Source organism: Zosterops lateralis, assembly GCF_965231275.1.
Source record: "Zosterops lateralis genome assembly, chromosome: 22".
Taxonomy (NCBI): domain Eukaryota; kingdom Metazoa; phylum Chordata; class Aves; order Passeriformes; family Zosteropidae; genus Zosterops; species Zosterops lateralis.
Window position 1 is genome coordinate 1679991 of NC_139782.1, and position 17957 is coordinate 1697947.

Below are 17957 nucleotides of genomic sequence, written 5' to 3' on the forward strand. Positions count from 1 at the left end.
ATGCCCTATAATGCTGGTCCTGCAGCTTGTCCCTCTGGTCCTTAAATCCCTGATAATGCTTCCTCTGTGCTTGCATTTGTTCCCCTGTGGTTCTGCTGAGGTCAGACTTCCCTTTTGTTTTCTTTCCCTTCTGCCAACGAGACATTTTTATGATTTTTCAGCATTCTGGGTGCTTTTGTGAAGTGCAGGTTAAAAGTACAGGCTGTTAATGCAACAAATGCAGCCATTTGTCTGTCTGCAAATGCCTGAGGGGAGCAAACTGGGGCATCTCCCAGCATGTCCCTCCTGCCCTGTCCCGCTAATTCCTGCACAGGCTTTTTCTCCTCACTGCCATGTTTGTTCCCAGTGTTTGCCAGGACTATGCCATTGGGAAAGAGGGTGGCTGGGAGGGTGAATGTGGAGGCTGGGCTGGGTTCCTGCCCTTCCCCGGGCAGTGGAGTGTCCGGTGCACTTTGATCCCTGCAGGGAGGCTTGGCAGAGGCAGCTGGCGCTCTGCCCCAGCTGGGAACGGGCTCCACAGCACCCCTCGCTGCATTCCCAGTGGGACAGAGGGTAGGGAGCGTGTGTGTCAGGATGAGGCCTCTGCTCTGGGCTGCCTGCAGGCAGCTGCTGCCCCGGGGAGCTGGGCTCTGCACTCCCAAATCAGCTGTGACCACTATGGTGACCACCTCACACCACAGCCTGCGGCCCCCGGCCCTTCTGGCCACCTCCCCAGCCAGTGCGTCTGCAGGGTTCCTCCAGCCCCCGGTCCCAGGGAGCAGAGCCCCTCGCTGCTGGAGCTCCCGGTTCAACGTGCCCCCCAGTGCCCTGCTGGTGGCCCGGCCCGTGGGGGTCTGCTCCATGATGAGGCTTCCCGTGCAGGCGTCAGCGGAGGGGCTGGACGCGGCGTTTGTCGGTGTTCCGCTGGACACGGGCACTTCCAACCGGCCGGGAGCCAGGTAAGGGCCGGCTGAGGATGCTGGTGCTTCTCTCCTGTGGTGACAGGAGTGCCGGGAGCGATGCCTGGCGGCGTTTCCCAGCCGTGCCATCGCCCAGGTTCGGCCCGCGGCAGATCCGCGCCGAGTCCTCCATGGTGAGGAGGTACAACGGCAGCACCGGGGCGGCGCCCTTCGACTCCCTGCGGGTGGCCGACATCGGGGACGTGAACGTCAACCTCTACAGCCTGCCCGACAGCTGCCGCCTCATCCGGGAGTCCTACCGGGAGATCGTGGCTTCGGGCTGTGTGCCCCTCACCTTGGGTAAGGAGCCCGTGTCTCTGTCCTGCCGCTGTGTCCTGGCTCTGTCACACTCCCTCTGCTCCTCCTCCCATCATTCACCCCAGGCTCGGCAGAAGGCGAGTGATGAATCTGTCCCTGCCTGGGCTGTTGTCCGGTATCGTGGGTAAATTCACAGGCTCTCTGTTGAACAGAATGTTCTGTGATGTCCCTCCCTTTGGGTCAAAAACAAGGAGGATGGGTCAGTCTGTAAATACAACCAGTAACGTGCACCAAACCCACCAAAAGTCCTGTTGAGCAGGACCCAAAGCAAGAGCAGGTTTTGTCCCTTGTGTCCCTCCAGCTGAGTGAGCACCAGGCTTTGCATGAGGCCTGATTTGGGTGCACGTTCAAGTTTGTAGCTGTTACTGCTTGGCATCGCTGAAGGCAGTGAGTGTGTGGAGCATTGAGGAGCAAGTCACCAGTTACAGCATCCTCAGAAGCTGATCAAATGTTTATTTATAAGCCAAATCCAGGGTCCTGCTCCACAGGCTGTCCCTGCTGGCACTCCTGCATATCTGGTCCTCCCTAGAAGGAAGACCAGAAGAGAGGACCCAGGAGAGGTGAGAGGAAGCAAACTGCACCTGGGAGTGTTAGTTTTCCTTTGGCAATGAAGTCTTGCATAAATAAGTGCAGGATAAATGCAAAGAGGGAAAAAACGACTTGGGAACAAAAGTAACGCGTGCTGAGCAGCTCTCACAGTGTATTCCCCCTCTTCCCTGTGTCCTCTTGCAGGTGGAGATCACACCATAACATACCCAATCCTGCAGGCCCTGGCAGCAAAGTAAGTTTCTAATCTGGAGATGGAGACAAAGGACCTGGGAAGGAGCCTCAGGAAGGCTCGTGGTTTGCTGTCGCTGCTGCTGGCAGGGCCACCATGCACGGCACAGGACTAAGGTGGCCACCCTGTCCCGACAGGCACGGTCCTGTGGGGCTGGTGCACGTGGATGCTCACACGGACACCGGAGACGCCGCTCTGGGGGAGAGGCTCTACCACGGGAGCCCGTTCCGGCGCTGTGTGGAGGAGAGGCTGCTGGACTGCGGCCGTGTGGTGCAGATCGGCATCCGAGGCTCCTCCTATGACCCCGATCCGCACAAGTACTGCCGGGAACAGGTAAACTGATCCGCAGCCGAGCGCTGTGTGCTCTCCCTGCCGTAAATACCAGTAATGTTTACTTGGCTTCGCCGGGAAATAAATGCGTTTTTCGCCTCTCGTTCTATGCCAGCGGCTTGTCTGCAGGACAGGCACTCCCGGCTCACTGAGTGTCAGCTGAGTGGAGAGTTAGAAAGTGTGTGTGGGGACTGGAAGGTGTTTCCAGGTGCACTTCTGCAGCTTCGCCCTGGAATGAGGATTATTCCTGGTAGATATTTCCCAGCAGGGCAAGGGATGCTCCTCATCTCCCCCTTTTCCCTAAGCAGGTGCCCGTGTGTCTGTGTTCTCGCAGGGTTTCCGGGTGGTCCCAGTTGAGGAGTGCTGGATGAAGTCCCTGGAGCCGCTGATGAGGGAGGTGAGGGCGCAGATGGGGGACAAGCCAGTGTACATCACCTTCGATATCGACGGGCTGGACCCCGCCTACGCCCCGGGCACCGGCACCCCAGAGATAGCCGGGCTCACACCTGCACAGGTGAGGGGGACACTGCTGCCCTTCCCGGGAGGAAAGGGATGGTTTGCTCCCTTTAAAGGAGGTCGTTTCACCAGCACAGCAAAGTGGAAGTTTAGGGAGGCCAGGAAGTGTATCCTCACGGTGATGAGGAAGGGAAATGTGGAACTGATATGATTTGGTCTGTAGAGGTTGGGTTTCCTTACTGGAATATGGGTAAAGTAGATCCTGAACTGGTCTGCTAGGTCAGGTGTGTCTCTTGATCACAAATCCATTTTTTCCCTAGGCTTTGGAGATTATTCGTGGCTGCAAAGGCCTGAACATAGTGGGGTGTGACCTTGTGGAAGTCGCACCAATGTACGATGTCTCTGGTGAGTCTAAAGATGCTGAGGGCAGGACAAGTGCCTGGCACAGGCAGCTGTGGGTGAAAGCTGTTGGAGATACACATATTTCTTCCTTTTTTTTTGTCTTGATTTTTTAGGCAATACAGCCCTCCTGGGGGCAAACCTACTGTTTGAGATGCTTTGTGTCCTCCCAGGAGTGAAGACACTGTGAGGGCAGTTCCCACCTGCCCTGGGGCAATGCTACTCCATGTCCTCAGCCAAGCTTTCCCCTTCCCTTCAGCCAGCTGCAGCCAGCATGGCCTTTGCAGCATGAAATAAATGCCATTTACCATTAGAAGAGGTACTTTTAAGCTGGGAAACTGTAGGGAACAGGCTCAACACCCCATTTAACTGGGGTCTGGAGCTTTGGAGTTGGCCTGGAAAAAAGATAATGAAGCTAATGCCATTTTGCCTCAGGAATGATTCACCCAGCTCACAGGGCTCCTGGAAAAACTGTCACTGGTAAAGGTTTGTCCCATCAGGATGCCGCAGCAAGACAATGAATGTAGAAGAAGAGAGGACAGGAAGGGAGCCTGAGCCTCCTGCTGAGAGGAGGGAGATATTTGACTAGATTTCCTGCTGGTGGAAAAATCAGGAGTTTCCTATGGCAGGAGCGGTTTAATGCTCCCGAACTTTCTGAGAGGACATGGAGGTGAGGTTAGTTTGTACATGGAGACACAGAGCCACCTCATCACACATTAAAATAGTTTATTTTGGTTGCGAACCTGTAATTGTTTTAAAATAAAATGACATCAGTGCCTGTTCACAAATACAAAAACAAAACAAAAACAAAACAAAAACCCCCCAAAATAAAAAAGACAAGTTTGCCAAATAAGTTAATTCCCCCCCTCCCAGTATCAAAAGTGCAAAATAGGTACCTAGTTCTCAGTCCTACTTGTCAGGCTGCGCTCGTGTCCTGGCTCCTGGTTGCTGTGGGTGAAGGGCAGAGACAGGGACAGGGAGGAGTTTGGGAACAACCTCCACTCTGGGGCCTGTGTCCCTTCTCCTCAGCTCCGAGCACTGTGCCATTGCTCAGATCTCACTAGGAAAGTGCACTAGGACCGAATCCTCAGTCTTTGGGTTACGAATCACCACACGTGGAACAGAATCCAAGTGTTTAGAAAACGATGGGGGTGACGGCTCATGGCTGCTGGGAGCGGGCAGATCCTGGGATAAGCAGTTCTGACCATGATTTCAAGACAGCAAACACCTGCAGTGCCCTGCTGGCACTGCAGCCAACTAAACCAGGGGTCAGAGCAGCTTGGCTTTTGCTTCAACCCAAGCAAAAGTTTCCATAAAAATCCAGGAGCTGTGCTCCTGTTCAGCCACAGCCGGCACAGGTGGACTGATGCAAGCACTCCCTCAGCTCAGCCCTGGCTGAAAGGGGAGGTTACCTGTGCTAGAAAGAAAATAAACCCAAGGATTCTGGCAGTGTGCAACACACACAATGGATGTGAAGGCCATAAAGCCTTCTTCCCTTCCTCAGGGTTGGGCTGAATTCCCTCGCTGTAGCATAACTAGGCACTTTTTTCATGAGTTGAGGGTTTTCTCCTTGTTTCTGATCAGCTGAAGAGACAGCAGAGATCAAGAGAACCTTCTCCTGCTATTGCAAATGTTTAAGACATAATGTGGAGCCTTCTGTAGGGCTAAAACCTATTCCAGCCACATCCTGCATGGCAAGCTGTGGGAAAAGTGCAGGAGTGCTGTGGTGATTGCTCCAGCCAGGTGGAAATGAAGTCTAGAAGCATCAGGCCGGTGTTTCACTCTCTCTCTGTTCTCTGTCAGCGCTGCCTGTGCACCTTCACAGGAGCTTCACAGGAGATCCTGGGCAGGGAGAAGACCTCACCTTCCTTCCCTCTACTTTAGTGCCTCATTGTGCAGCCCAGAGTGCACTGGGCTGGAATTAATTAACCTCACGTGGGGTTTATTTGTAGCATTGCAGCCTTTATTTGAAGCACATTTTACAGGGGATCTGAGTTACCTGTGAGGGTTGGAGCATGCCAATCTGCTCCCAGGATGGGGAAATGCAATGAGGCAAGGCTTTGGGAGCAATTAGGGCATGTAGGGAGTGCAATGACGAGCATTCTCAGCTTTTGTGTGGGATCAGCAGCTAGTTCAGGGGTTGGCACTGACTGACTACTGACTGGCTGCTCTGATAAGATGGTAACTAAGGTGGCAAGGGCTGACTCTGGAATTAACAGCACTGTTCACTTAGTGCTCTGGGTTTCAAGCCCTGTGGCAAAGGCCACTGGCCCCCATCCCTGTTCTTTGGCAGTGCCACAGGGCTCCAGATCCACAGGAGGAGGAGGCCTGGGTGCCAGTGTCAGCCCTGGACCAGTGAAAAGGAAGAACAAACCTCACAGGATTTCAGTCCTGGCCACAAAGAGAAGCCCTGCTGCCTCACTTGATCACTTGAGGAGTGTTAAGCAGCCACGAGGCTGCTGCTTGTCCTCCCTCTGCCTTACCCAGGGCCACCCTTTCCCCGTGGTGTTGGAAGCAGCTGTTGGGGCACTGCTACAGCAAAGCATTGTCCAAACCCAGGGCTGTGCAGCTGCTCTAACCTCACACACCCCCACCGCTTCCAAAAGACAAAAGAAATACCCAAGCAAACAAACACAAAGCCACGGAAGCAGCCTGAGTGTGGAGAAACAGGTTTGGGGCAAGAAGGGAACAGGTGAGAGGCTGAAACCCAACGTCTCAACCCCCGACTAAACCAAAGGAGCTTCACACGCACGCAACGGTCTGATGATACAGCACTTCTGGGGCAACATTTCAAGAATACAATCGTTGAAGGATGAGGTTCCTCAATACAAAGAAAGGTTGGTTTGTACTACAGCTGGAAAAGTGTTTACAAGGAGCCCTGGTGACTCCCTGGCAGCTACGTAGAGTTTTTTTACATATCTACTGGCTCATAGCAGCTCACGCCTACAATCTGAGGACGCAGGTAAAGTTATGGCTCTAGGATACATCATCTAAAATCAACAGAAGCAGAAAAGGCATCTGAAAAATCAAGGTGACATTTAAATGGCTCAACACTTTGAAAGTATTTACCGGCCGTGCCCTTTCCCTCCCTGTTATGATTCAGCCATAAGCTGAGGGTGGAACCATGACATGAGGAGCATGAAACATGCAGATCGCCCACGAGCCCACACCACGGGGGAGTCCCAGCTAAGGTTTGCTACAAGGGAGATGCTCCTGACCGGATTCTGCATCACTTACCATGGGGAAAGCCGAGAGAGTACGACTGCCTGGTGGGAGGAGGCCCTTTGGAAGGGCAGGGCCTGGAGGGTCTGCAGGGTCTTGCCAGAGTTACACCATGCACCATGGGCTAAGCACATGGGGACGGGGAGGGAGAACCGCGACCCAGCCTGCGTCGCTGGCCGCGGCTGGTCCGGACCCAGGGAAGTCACGGATTTCTTCAACCGAGGTAAAATGAGAGGTAGGATGGGGGAGACTCGGGAAGCAGATGTGGCAGGACAAGAGGGGCAAAACAGACTTCTTGGCTCTTCTGTTGTACGGCGTCCAAACGCACGGCGGGCGGTGGAGGGCACATGGATACGCTTGGTTGCGCTCCCGGGCTCCGGACGTGGGAGGTGTGTTCTGGCTCCCGGCCCCAGGAGAGTTCATCTAAAACCTAAGGTCCATTCATCACGCTTGTTTGAGTATTCCTGGAAAGAGCTGTCCCTTGTCATCTTCATAAAAAGTTTGTCCCCTTAGAATCTCTGTAAAATCCCTCAGTCTAGTGTGGGCCATGAGGGGATATAGAACCTCTGTAAGGAACCCTCTAGAAGGCGTTCCATCCAAAAGGACAATTTGTGTAATTTGTTTTTAATGGATCTAGATCCCGGGCTGCTGGAGGATTTCCCTCTGGCTTCCACATGTTGTGAAGTATTGTAATCCTCGCACAATCCCAGGGTTCCCCCCTCGTCCCCTGATCTGTGAGGCTTAAAGAGGCAGAAGTATTTCTTGTGGCCATTCAGAGCCAGGACATAGCCTGTGTAGTCACGCTCCAGGAAATGTTTGTCATACTGGTTTGGGATGGGGGCTGCATCCTGTGCAAACTCCAGCAGATACTCCAGCCACTCTCGGTGCTTGTCCAGGCTGAGGAAGGAGAAGTGAAGAGAGCTGCTCCTGGGGGAAGAGCAGAGAAAACCGTGGGATTAGCACATGTCCTGGGTCCAGCTGGATTCCTACTGGACAGATAAGGAATTGTCAACAAGGGCAGGGTAGTGCTGTGTTGCCACAGTTCCTTCTGCAGCCCAGTGTATGCAGCACTGTCATGCTTTCTATTTGTCAAAACATGGGTACAGCCAAAGTGGCACCAGCATCCGACGCCTCTGGCCACCATCACCAAGCCTGGCTGGGAACAGCCTCTTGGTTTTTGGTGGCTCGTTGCCACTGAGGGGGGCAGAGGCCACTTTGCTCAGCAGAAGCATTCACTCCTGGCAGTGGAGCCAACCCCACTCCTCACAGCATCACACAAGTTGTTAACACAGCAACAGAAGCCCGGGAGAGGGGCCAACCTACCCTGTGAACGTGTAGACTTCCAAGGCAAACTTCTGGAGCAGGGGGGTTTTAGTGGAGTTGGACAGGATCAAGACGACGTTCATGTGCCCTGGCCTCAGGCGCACCAAGTTACTGGTGTAGTTGATGTCCGTTAGCTCAGTCACCTCAACAAAGCCCTTTTTGGGGATCCTGCTGCAATAAAAAGACTGAGTGAAAGGGGGGCAAGGGATTGGGAGCAACTGAGAATGGAGAAACTGTGAGTGCATGTGCCAGCCTGTTATGCTGAGCCATCCCTGTGCCCTGTAACAGAAGCCAGGGTAACTGCTGCAATGGCTTGGTCTGCACTTCCCTGAACGAGTGGGTCAGACCTTTTCCTATCCCCTGAGGACGCTGTCTTGGGCAAACTCGGTGGGAATTGTTTAATAAGCAGATTAGTGTCCCCCTGTCCTTGCTGGCTGGGTCCTGGCTGTGCACTCATCCTCCTTCCTTGCTGCGCCTGCACTGCCCTGCACAACAACAGCACTATGTGCAACTTCAGCACTTCTCTGCTCTTCACTAACGCTCCCTGCACAGGTGCTCCCCAAGCAACCCTTCTGCAGAAAACATTCTGGAGAAGTTAGAGAGGGAACCTGTTACTCTCTTTGTTGAAGCTCGCGTCGTTCTTCTCCGTCTTTGCGGCTGCTTCTTCTTTCCCCGAGGGTGGAGCATCCCTTGTGTCACTTGAATCACTGCAGAGGAAGGTGATTTTGTGTGTTTAGAGGGTTGGACTGAGGAGCTATCCCTGAGAGCGTTTTGGTGTGCACTCACCTGAAAGCCTGAACAATAACAGTGCCAAAGAGAATGAAGAGCGCGGAGAAGAGCAAGGACAGGAGTGGCATCATTTCTCGCCTGAGGGGAAGATGTACAAGCAGCAGTCAGGCCTGTGAGTTCATATTTTCTGCCTCAATTTCTGTTCTGCCTAGGTCAGATAACACTGTGTGCCTTCCCCAGAAACTCAGCTTGTTTCATGGGTCTCAAAGACCATCATGTTTTTGAGTGTTGTCCTGCTCCCACCCAAAAGGAGGCTAAAATTGGATCTGTTTTAAAATAAAGTGACAGGGAAGCAGTGAATACCAACAATGGTTGCCCAATCCGTACCAGTTACTGTGAAACAAACTGTCCCAGCAGTCCGAGACGTAGTCCAGTGTGGAGTAGAACCATCGGATAAGGAACATCTGTTTGAAAAGAATGAAAAGCAAAAAACTAAATGACAAAGCTGCTATAAAGAGCTCCAGCAGGTTCAGAGCATGCCATGAGCTTTCTCCTATAAGCAAGAAATCTTCTAGGAGTTTTGCCTTGTTATTATAAAATATAAATAATGCCTCTGAACCACTATAATGAGACTGTCCACAAAGGTAACACAGATGTGCACTGGAAAGGCTGTACACTTACAGGAGCGAGCTCGTCATTCAGGTCTGACACAACAGTCTCTGATGAGAGAAGGCCAGGGTCTGTCCTCAGCTGGTCCAGGAGATCCAGGAGGATGAAGTTGTCCTCTTTGCTGCCTTGCCAGGCCTCCTCCAGGGCTTTATAGGCGATCTTCCCTGCATTATTGCGTCTCTCCAGAATGACCACCTGGATGAGCCAAAAGCATGGCAGATGTCAGAGAGGAAGGGGCTTTTGTTTTCTTCTAGGCAGATGAGTCATTTCAAACCACTGCCCAGAATCAGGTGTCAGATCAAGGTACAGCATCAATTAAATGACAGGCTAAGAGAAGAAGGGATTAAAAAAATAGAAGGAAACCCTCACAGCTGATCTTCCGTGATACTTCTCCTCATCCATCAGCAAGGCATCTGCAAATTCTGGCTGCCGATCACTGTAGATGTGCACAAACCTCAGCGTGTCTTTTGTGTTGGCCACAGCAAAAGTCAAAAAGGCCTCATAAGCCTCAGCAAACTTCTCTCCTTCCCCAGTAAACAAGACCACGCAGTGCCTGGGTGACACAACAAGATGTGGGGTTAAGAGTCAGTCCGGAGGTGGCAGGTAATAACCAACCCCTTTCCTCTTGCCAGAATATCCCAATGAGCCAGAAACCTCTCTGACAGTGTGGATATTGAGCCTGATCCAATGCAGTCATTGCTCTTTTCCCTCAGAATCAAACCAAAAGTGACTCTAGCAGCAGCCCCAGAGCCTTGGGAAATAAAACGGGGACACATCACTTACTTCCGCTGACGGTGAGACTTCTTCACAGGACACAGCTCCTGGAACAGCCTCTGGCTGGTGAGTCTTGTCACCATGAGGAACTTATTCTGGGAAAGGAAGTCATCAATGAGCTGCTTCTTCATTTCTCGTGCCTGGCAAGGACCAAGAAAGCAGAAGTCAAAAATGAGCAGGAAGAGGAGGAGAAAACTGTTGGATATTCCTGGAGAAGGCTGCCAGCCCTTGTGGTCCTCCCTGCAATCACCCAAGATGTTTTGAGGCCCCAATACTGGGAAGTTACATGCGTCCCCCCTCCCCAACAGGCTGGAGTGGCCCAAGCTTCCCCTGTCCTAACACCCTCTCTCCTCCTCTAAAGCCTGAGAACAAACTCTCTTCCTCCAAACTGCACCACTGACCAGCCCCTCATCACCAGCTTGGTCAGAAAAGCTCTGTGCCCATTTTCCCTGAGCTCTTGAGAGGGCTCTGAGCGATACCTGCACGACGTCGGCAGGGCGGTCGATGTGCTCCTTGAAGATCATCATGGTGGGAGTGTAGACGTTGATGTTGTACTGGCTAGACAACTCCTCAGTGCCTCGGAGTCCAACGTACACATACCCAAAGGACAGGTAATCCCGGTAGGCAAAGGCCGTCAGCTGGGTGAGAGGAAATGTTACAGACTAAGCATTTTCTCCTCCCATCAGGCCTGTGATGACTTTGCTCCAAGAACACGTCCCGCTGTTTGAAGGCCATCAGATGTGCTATGAGAGGTACAAGCCCTTCCTCTCCCTCACTGAACCAAGTTTTGTGTCATCCTAGTAATTTTCTGAGAGCCTCCACAGTGCCACAGATTTATTTACAGCCTGACATGTTGTAGGGTAGCAAGGGCTTCTTAGGAAATGGGTTTTTCAGCAACCCAAATTAGATATGCCACAAACATCTCTCATTCCCAAAAAAGGCTGTGCACCTGTGTTGCTGCTACCTCTGAAACACACCTGCACCTTCACAACCATGAAGGGTAACTGTGCCAGGACAAAAAACCAGACTCCTAACCTCCAAACTCACCTGGCCACATCATTTACAACCTGCACAAATCACCTTGCTCTCCTCGAACCAGTCAGTGGTGTCTGGAGGCATCAGTTCACCTCTGCTGACAGCAGTGGCGTGTTTTAATATGGAACATCTGGATTTATAAGCAAGTCAACAATGAAGTGGGAGAAATGAAATTACCTTGTATAACAATGGCACAACTGGCATGTGATCAAACAGCAGCACGTGGGGCTTGTTGTCTTTCCTCCAGTCGGACAGAAAGCGGATGTAGTTTTTATCTGTGATCTTTAGACAGAAGCAGAATGTTAATTTAACCTCTGCAGCACTCTGAAACAAGGTGTCTGAAGGAGGGCTGAGCCTGGGAAGGCTGTCCAGGTGCTGCAGGAAGCAGACTGTGGGGTGGTCTTTCCAATATATATTTCTGATTAATGAGTGAACTAAAACCATCACTCTTCACAGAATCACAGAATGTGTAGGTTGAAAGAGACCTTCAAGATCGAGTCCAACCCAGCCCTAACACCTCAACTAGATCATGGCACTGAGTGCCACATCTGGTCTTTTTTTAAACATATCCAGGGATGGTGACTGCACCACCTCCCCGGGCAGACCATTCCAGTATTTAATCACTCTTTCCAGGAAAAACTTTTTCCTAATAGCCAACCTGTATTTCCCTTGACCCAGCCTGAGACTGTGTCCTCTTGTTTTTTCTTGACCTCCCTCAGCCCTCTTAGTTATTGCAGCCTGTGTTGATGCTATTCCAAGTCAATGCCAACAGCATTGTTATTCTCCTGTTTCTTGGGACCATATTCTTTATATATATAAAAAATAGGAAACCAAGGGTTAAAAGGCACCTGAAAGCTCCATTAAAGCTCCTCTGTTTCAGGTGTGATACCTCTCAGAAGGGACATAAGTGGCAGCAGTTACTGTAGAAAGGGAAATGATCCCTATATTTGGGGAGAGAAGTTCAATAATTTCAATACCCAGAAGACAAGTCAAGAGTCTGCTGGGGAAGGTGACCCCTGATAAAAATCCCAAGGGAAAATGAGGTGAACAAGGCCACAAGCAGAGCCCAGGCAGGTGAGAGTTCTGTGGGAGCTGACCCAGCCACACCATTGTGGGGGTGGGTGTTTTAAGACTCTGTCAAAAATCATCAGAAGGCTGAAATTGTATCAGTCAGGAAGTTTTACTTATGACTTTGAAAGGGCTTATGCTGCCAGCTCATTTCAAAGGTCTGAAGGAAAACTGGACAAAACAAACAGGACTCTGTGTCAGTGAGTTTTAGTAGATGTGACTATGAGGTAGCGAGTCCCTAATTTGCTGGATGAAATGCCAAGAAAGCAGGAGAGAAGTGAAATCCAGCAGGTTCCTGTCCTAGGGATAGCTTGGGTAGAGCCCCTGGCAGCTGTGGGGTGTCACAGCTCGGGTCAGCCACCACTAGAATCACTGGTGTGACCATGCAGTACCAGGACTGGCTCTTTTCAAGGCCAAGTGTTACAGAGCTGTGGGGTGAGAGTACCTCTGACAGCTCCAGGGTTTGGAGCTTTGTGACACAGATCAGCCTGGAGCATGAATTAAACAGATTAGCCACCGAAACAGCCAAGGAGAGAGGGATCTCCAGGCAGAGAGGAGCAGCAGCATCTGACACCGCTGCTAGAACCTACCTTTTCCACAAGATTCCCTGGGAGAAGGTTCTCCACGAACTGCCGCAGGTTTTCCCGGACGACAGCGTTGTGGAAGAAGGTTATTTTCCCGTTAATGAGCCCCAGCAGGGTGGGAGTGCTGTGGGCACCCAGGTGGTGGGCGAGGCGCCGCTCGTACCCCGCGTGAACAACGCCGATTCCTGCTCCTGGAAAAGGAGAGCACCGAGTTCACCTCTAAGATCCCCAGCAACCCAAATGCCCAGTGGAAAATGATGACCTGCTCCTTTGCCCAGCTGCCTGCATTGGAATGTTTGAGAGAGCATTAGGATAAAACCCTGAGGAAATTCACAGGGTCTAAACTGGGTCACATAAACCTTAAGGCAAACCACTGCAGCCTCACCGGGTGAGAGACACACACCCAACCCCAACAACCTCATCCTTACATCTCACCCTGATTTTTCAGCCTTCTGATGTTTTCATTCTTGGACTAAAGAGTTCTCACACATTGTAACAAAAACAAGACTGATGTTTGGTAAACACATTCATTTCCAGGGGGAAGGACAAATTGATAGACTTTTGAGTTGACCACTGGGGTCAGAGGGGTGTTCCTCTCATCCCCCAATCCTTGACCAAATCCCAAAAACTATATAAGTGGAGATTCCCAACTAAACTTCATTTTTCCTTTTCATCTCACATCCTGACGGGTGAATGTGGTTCTTTTCATGTCCTCTTGCAACACTTACCCAATGCCTCCAATTCCTGAGCAACTTCCTTCCACACGGGCTCGATGTGGATGCAGCTGAAGCACCAGTCTGAGGTGATTTTAATGAGGTAAGGTTTCTTGAAACTATCTGGCACAATCTCATTGATGTAGTGGGAAAAGTGGAGCAAATACTTCTCGTCGGAGGTGTCGCGCCTCTCAGAATTGAAAGGGAAATGGAAGAAGGACTCGTCAAAGTAGAAGCCATCGTGGAATCGGTGGAACTGGCGATGCTGCTGCTGAGAGAAGCCCTGGCTCTCCCCAGCATCTCCGTAGCGATCAAAGTTTGCTCTCTTTTCCTCGTTGGAAAGAATCTGGGAAGCAAATGATGGAAAAATGATTGCCTGAAACCATGAGGGGGAAGTGCCCTGACTGTAATCCCTCAGTAAACAGCTTAAGGAACATGCGGAGTTTGCTGCACATCAGAGGGATAAATATCTTGGAAAAAGGGAGCATCATATCCTTCTGGGTCACTGTGGTAAATAAGAGTAAAAAACCTCCCAAAACTCAAAGAAAAGGAACCCCTAAATCCAGACTGCTGTACCCACTTCCGTCATCAACAGCTCCTTGGGTCTGAACATCCTGTGTTCTGAGAAAAACACTCTTTTCTGGAGTGCCTTTTGCTGGTGTTTCTTTGAAACTGGAGGGTTCAGAAAGTGCCAAAAGTTTCACAGAGCAGCCAGAAGCCCTGCAGAAATTCTGCATTTTTTAGCAGGGAAATAAGGATTTATTTTGATTTCCATGGGCTTGGCTGCCATAAACTGGAGCGACCAATTTCCAGACATGCAAATAACTACTACTAAGAATAATTTGAGGTCACCAAATCCCTGTGATGATGAACGTTGCTTACATCACCCTAAAATGCTTTTATTTATGTGTGACACAGTCAAGACGCTGCCCAGCCGGGCAGGGCTTGGGGAATACCCACTCCTTCTTCCTTTGAGGCTTTTTAGGCAGAACAAGGCAGACCTGCAGCAAAGCATTTGCAGCAGAAACCATGCTGGTGACTCCAGTGGCTCTGTCAACCAAGCTGAGCAAACTTTTTGGGTGGGTTATGTCCACCTCCACATAGTCAAGCACCTTTCCCACACAGAAATACACTGGAAAAACACAAAGCCATGTATAGAAAAATAAGGTCACTTATAGCAGGAGTTTACAGGAAGCGTGTGTTACCTCATAGGCCTTGCTAATCTGGATGAATTTGTCCTCTGCTCCTGGGTCCTTGTTTTTGTCAGGGTGCCTATGGGGCAGAACCAGAGGAGAAGGGGTCAGTGGGGAGCTGTTGGCCTCTGTTTGGAGGTGAGGAGGACATGGGCACTGAGGGCATGAAGTGACATTCCCAAGAGAATGAGATTTCTGAGATCAGATTTACACCCAGCATGTGCTGTCCCTGCCCAAACCCCATCCCAAAATGCAGCACTGGGATGTGGCTGTGTGCCTGTGGACCTGTCCCTCTGTCTGCTCCATGCCCAGCAGCCTGAGCCCAGGACATGGAGCGTGTCTCCTCCCCAGCAATGCCTCCCTTGGCTGCTGCCCTACATAACTACTGGGTTCTTCCTTGAATCACCTCCTGCCATGGCCTCGGGGATGTCTCACACAGAACATCATGGGCTCTCAAAGCTGCAGGTAAACTGACTTTATTAATTTTATTTCTGTGCCCTAAGTCTGCCCCTCAGCACACACCAGCTGCATGAGGGGTGTGATGTCTGCGCATCCAACACGTTTCCCTTCCACAGCACAGGGACTGAATGGCCCTTGGACATCGAGGTATCAAGCTGAGACTTCAACCCTCGTGTATTAGAATTTCCCAGGGAGAAATTTTTCTCCCCACAGCCAGACTCCAAAAGAACCTTTTCCCCCATCACTTGACTCCAGGAGAACTTTTTCCCCTTGTAGCCAGACTCCAGGAGGACTTTTCCCCCACAGGCAGACTCTGGGAGACCTTTTCTCCCTGTACCCTGAATCTGGGAGAACTTTATCCCTTTGCAACCAGACTCTGGAAGAACTTTTTTTCTTGTAGCCAGACTCTGCGAGAATTTTCCCCCCACAGCCACACTCCAGAAGAACTTTTCCCTTCATAGCCAGACTAAGGAGAACTTTCAGCCCCTCCGGAGCCAGACTCCGGGGGAATTTTCCCACCCCAGCCAGACTCTGGGAGAACTTTTCCTGCTGCAGCTTGATTCTGAGATAACTTTCTCCCCTCGTAAGCAGACTGTGAGCGAACTTCTCCCCCCGCAGCCAGACCGCAGAGGGTTTTACAGCACGAATGGCCGGCAAGGAGCATCTCCGTGTGCCAGGCTGCCTCCGGCCTGCGAGGAGCCGGGGCTCACGGCCAGGCGAGGCAGCTCCTGCCACCAAGGCCCGCGGGGCCCGGCCCTGTCACCGCCCCGCCGCCGGGATCCGCTCCCGGGATCCGCTCCCGGGCCCGGCCGGAGGAGGTGCAAGGGCAGCACGTACCATTCCCGGGCGAGCCGCTTGTAGGCCTTCTTGATGTCGGCCTGGCTGGAGCTCCGGCCGACCCCCAGCACGCGGTACGGGTCGAATTCGCCCGGCGCGGCCGCTCCCAGCGCCGGCAGCAGCAGCAGGAGCAGGAGGCAGGCGGCCCGTGCCGGCTCCATGGTCCGGCGGGCCCGCGGGCGGAGGGAGCGGACGGGCCGCCCTCCCGCACCCAGCGCCGCCGCTTCCGGCGCGCCCGCCCGCCGTCCCCATGGAGACCGAGCGCTTCCGGGACAGCGCGGCCGCCGCGCCCGGAGCTCCGGGGTGAGACCCTGGGGGACCGGCCAGGGGGGCTCGGGAGCTGTGGCAGCGCCAGGGGTGGGTTCGGAATGGGGATGGGGCAGCCGAGAGCGCCGGCTGAGTTCTAGGGGACATCGGGCCGGGGAGGGGATTGTCCCGCACTGGGGCGGCCTCGCCTGGGAGATTGAGGGCAGGTGTGGGCAACGCAATATAAGAAAGATAATAAGGTGTTAGAAAGCGTCCAGGGGAGGTCAGTGGAGTTGGTGAAGGGCCTTGAGGGGAAGAGGAGCGGCTGAGGGCTCTTGGTCTGTTCAGCTTGGAGGAGACTGAGGGGAGATTGCAGTTACAGCTTCCTCTGAGGGGAGGAGGAGAGGCAGACACCGGTCTCTGCTCTGGTGACACTGACAGCACCCGAGGGAATGGCCTGAGCCTGTGTCAGGGGAGGTTTAGGTTGGATATTATGAAAAGGTTCTTCCCCCAGAGGGTGGCCGGGCACTGAACAGGCTCCCCAGGGAATGGGCACAGCACTGAGCTTCCCTGAGCTCCACAACACTTCTGAACACACGATGGCTCTTGGGGTGCCTGTGCAGGACCAGACTTGGACTCGGTGATCCCTGTGGGTCCCTTCCCACTCAGCATGTTCTGTGATTCCATTTTGGTTTTTTGCTGAGTTGTGTTTATCCAAAATCAAAGACTTCTTTCTCATGCTCTGGCAGTGAGGAGGTTCACAAAGGAAACTGGGAGGGAGCACAGATGGGACGGGTGACCTGAACTGGCCAAAGGGATATTCCAGACCACGGAATGCCCAGTATAGAAACTAGGGGGAGTGACTGGGAAGGAGCTGATCTGGGTTCAGGAAGGGGATCTGACATCAGTCATTGGGTGCACTGTGCATCACTTGTTTTCCCCTTTATTATTATTGTTGTTATTGGTGTTATTATTGTTGTTTTGTTGTTGTTGTTGTGTTGTGTTGTTGTTATCATTTACCATCACTACTACATTTTACTTTATTTTCAGTTATTAAACTGTAACTTTCTCAACATACAAGTTTTACTTTGATTCTTGTTCCCATTCCACCGGGGTGGGAGGGGAAGAGAAGGGGGGAGTTGAGTGAGCAGCTGTGTGGTGCCTGATTTCCAGCTCAGCTTAACCTACAGCAGTTGGCTGAGGGAGTGTGGGTTGGATGAATGGGTGGTGAGGTGGATCAAGGGCTGTCTGGATGGCAGAGCTCAGAGGGCATGATCCAGTTGGAGGTCTGCAGTCAGTGGCTTCCCCAAAGATTAGTACTGGGTCTGGTCTTAATCAACTTGTCTATCAACAATCTGGACAGAGTGATGGAATGTACCCTCAGCAGGTTTGGTGATGATATGGAACTGGGGAAGTGGCTGACACACCTGGGGGACCGGCTGATCCACCTGAAGGCTGTGCTGCCATTCAGCAGGACTTTGAGAGGCTGGAAAATTGGGCAGAGAGAAACTTAATGATGCTCAACAAGGGAAATGCGGGTCCTGCCCCTGGGGAGGAACAACCCCAGGTACCAGCACAGGCAGGGGTGACCTGCTGGAGCATCTCTGCAGGAATAACCTGGGGTTCCAGGGTCAGTGAGCTGTCCCAGAACCAGCAGAGTGTCCTGGGGAACAAGAGGCCAATGAGGCCTTGAGGTGCACTGGGAGCAGGTCAGGGAGTGACCCTGCCCCTCTGCTTGCTCAGCCCTGGGGCACACCTGGACTGCTGTGTCCAGCCCTGGGTTCCGCACCAGTGTAGGTGAGGAAGGGCCTGGAGCATCTCCCTGCTGAGGAAAGGCTGAGGGAGCTGGGTCTGTTCAGCCTCGAGAGGAGACACAGCTGAGAGGG

General features: G+C 52.3%; 2 protein-coding genes across 2 annotated transcripts; one reads left to right on the forward strand and one right to left on the reverse strand.

Moving 5' to 3' along the window:
• Positions 1–479: 479 nt before the first annotated feature.
• AGMAT (agmatinase (putative)) lies at positions 480–3795 on the forward strand. The gene is made up of 7 exons (XM_083876790.1): positions 480–938; positions 1036–1238; positions 1989–2037; positions 2172–2367; positions 2699–2878; positions 3141–3225; positions 3336–3795. Exons 1-7 carry the CDS (start codon positions 574–576, stop codon positions 3407–3409), a joined length of 1152 nt encoding a protein of 383 aa, XP_083732916.1. The 5' UTR covers positions 480–573; the 3' UTR covers positions 3410–3795.
• A 133-nt stretch (positions 3796–3928) lies between these two features.
• On the reverse strand, positions 3929–15986 carry DNAJC16 (DnaJ heat shock protein family (Hsp40) member C16; the record flags this gene model as incomplete). Its single annotated transcript, XM_083876789.1, has 14 exons — positions 3929–7368; positions 7765–7935; positions 8373–8471; positions 8551–8631; positions 8881–8957; positions 9175–9357; positions 9532–9715; positions 9946–10076; positions 10416–10574; positions 11149–11253; positions 12630–12814; positions 13352–13682; positions 14542–14608; positions 15826–15986. 14 exons carry the CDS (start codon positions 15984–15986, stop codon positions 6972–6974), a joined length of 2331 nt encoding a protein of 776 aa, XP_083732915.1. The 3' UTR covers positions 3929–6971.
• Positions 15987–17957: the final 1971 nt, after the last annotated feature.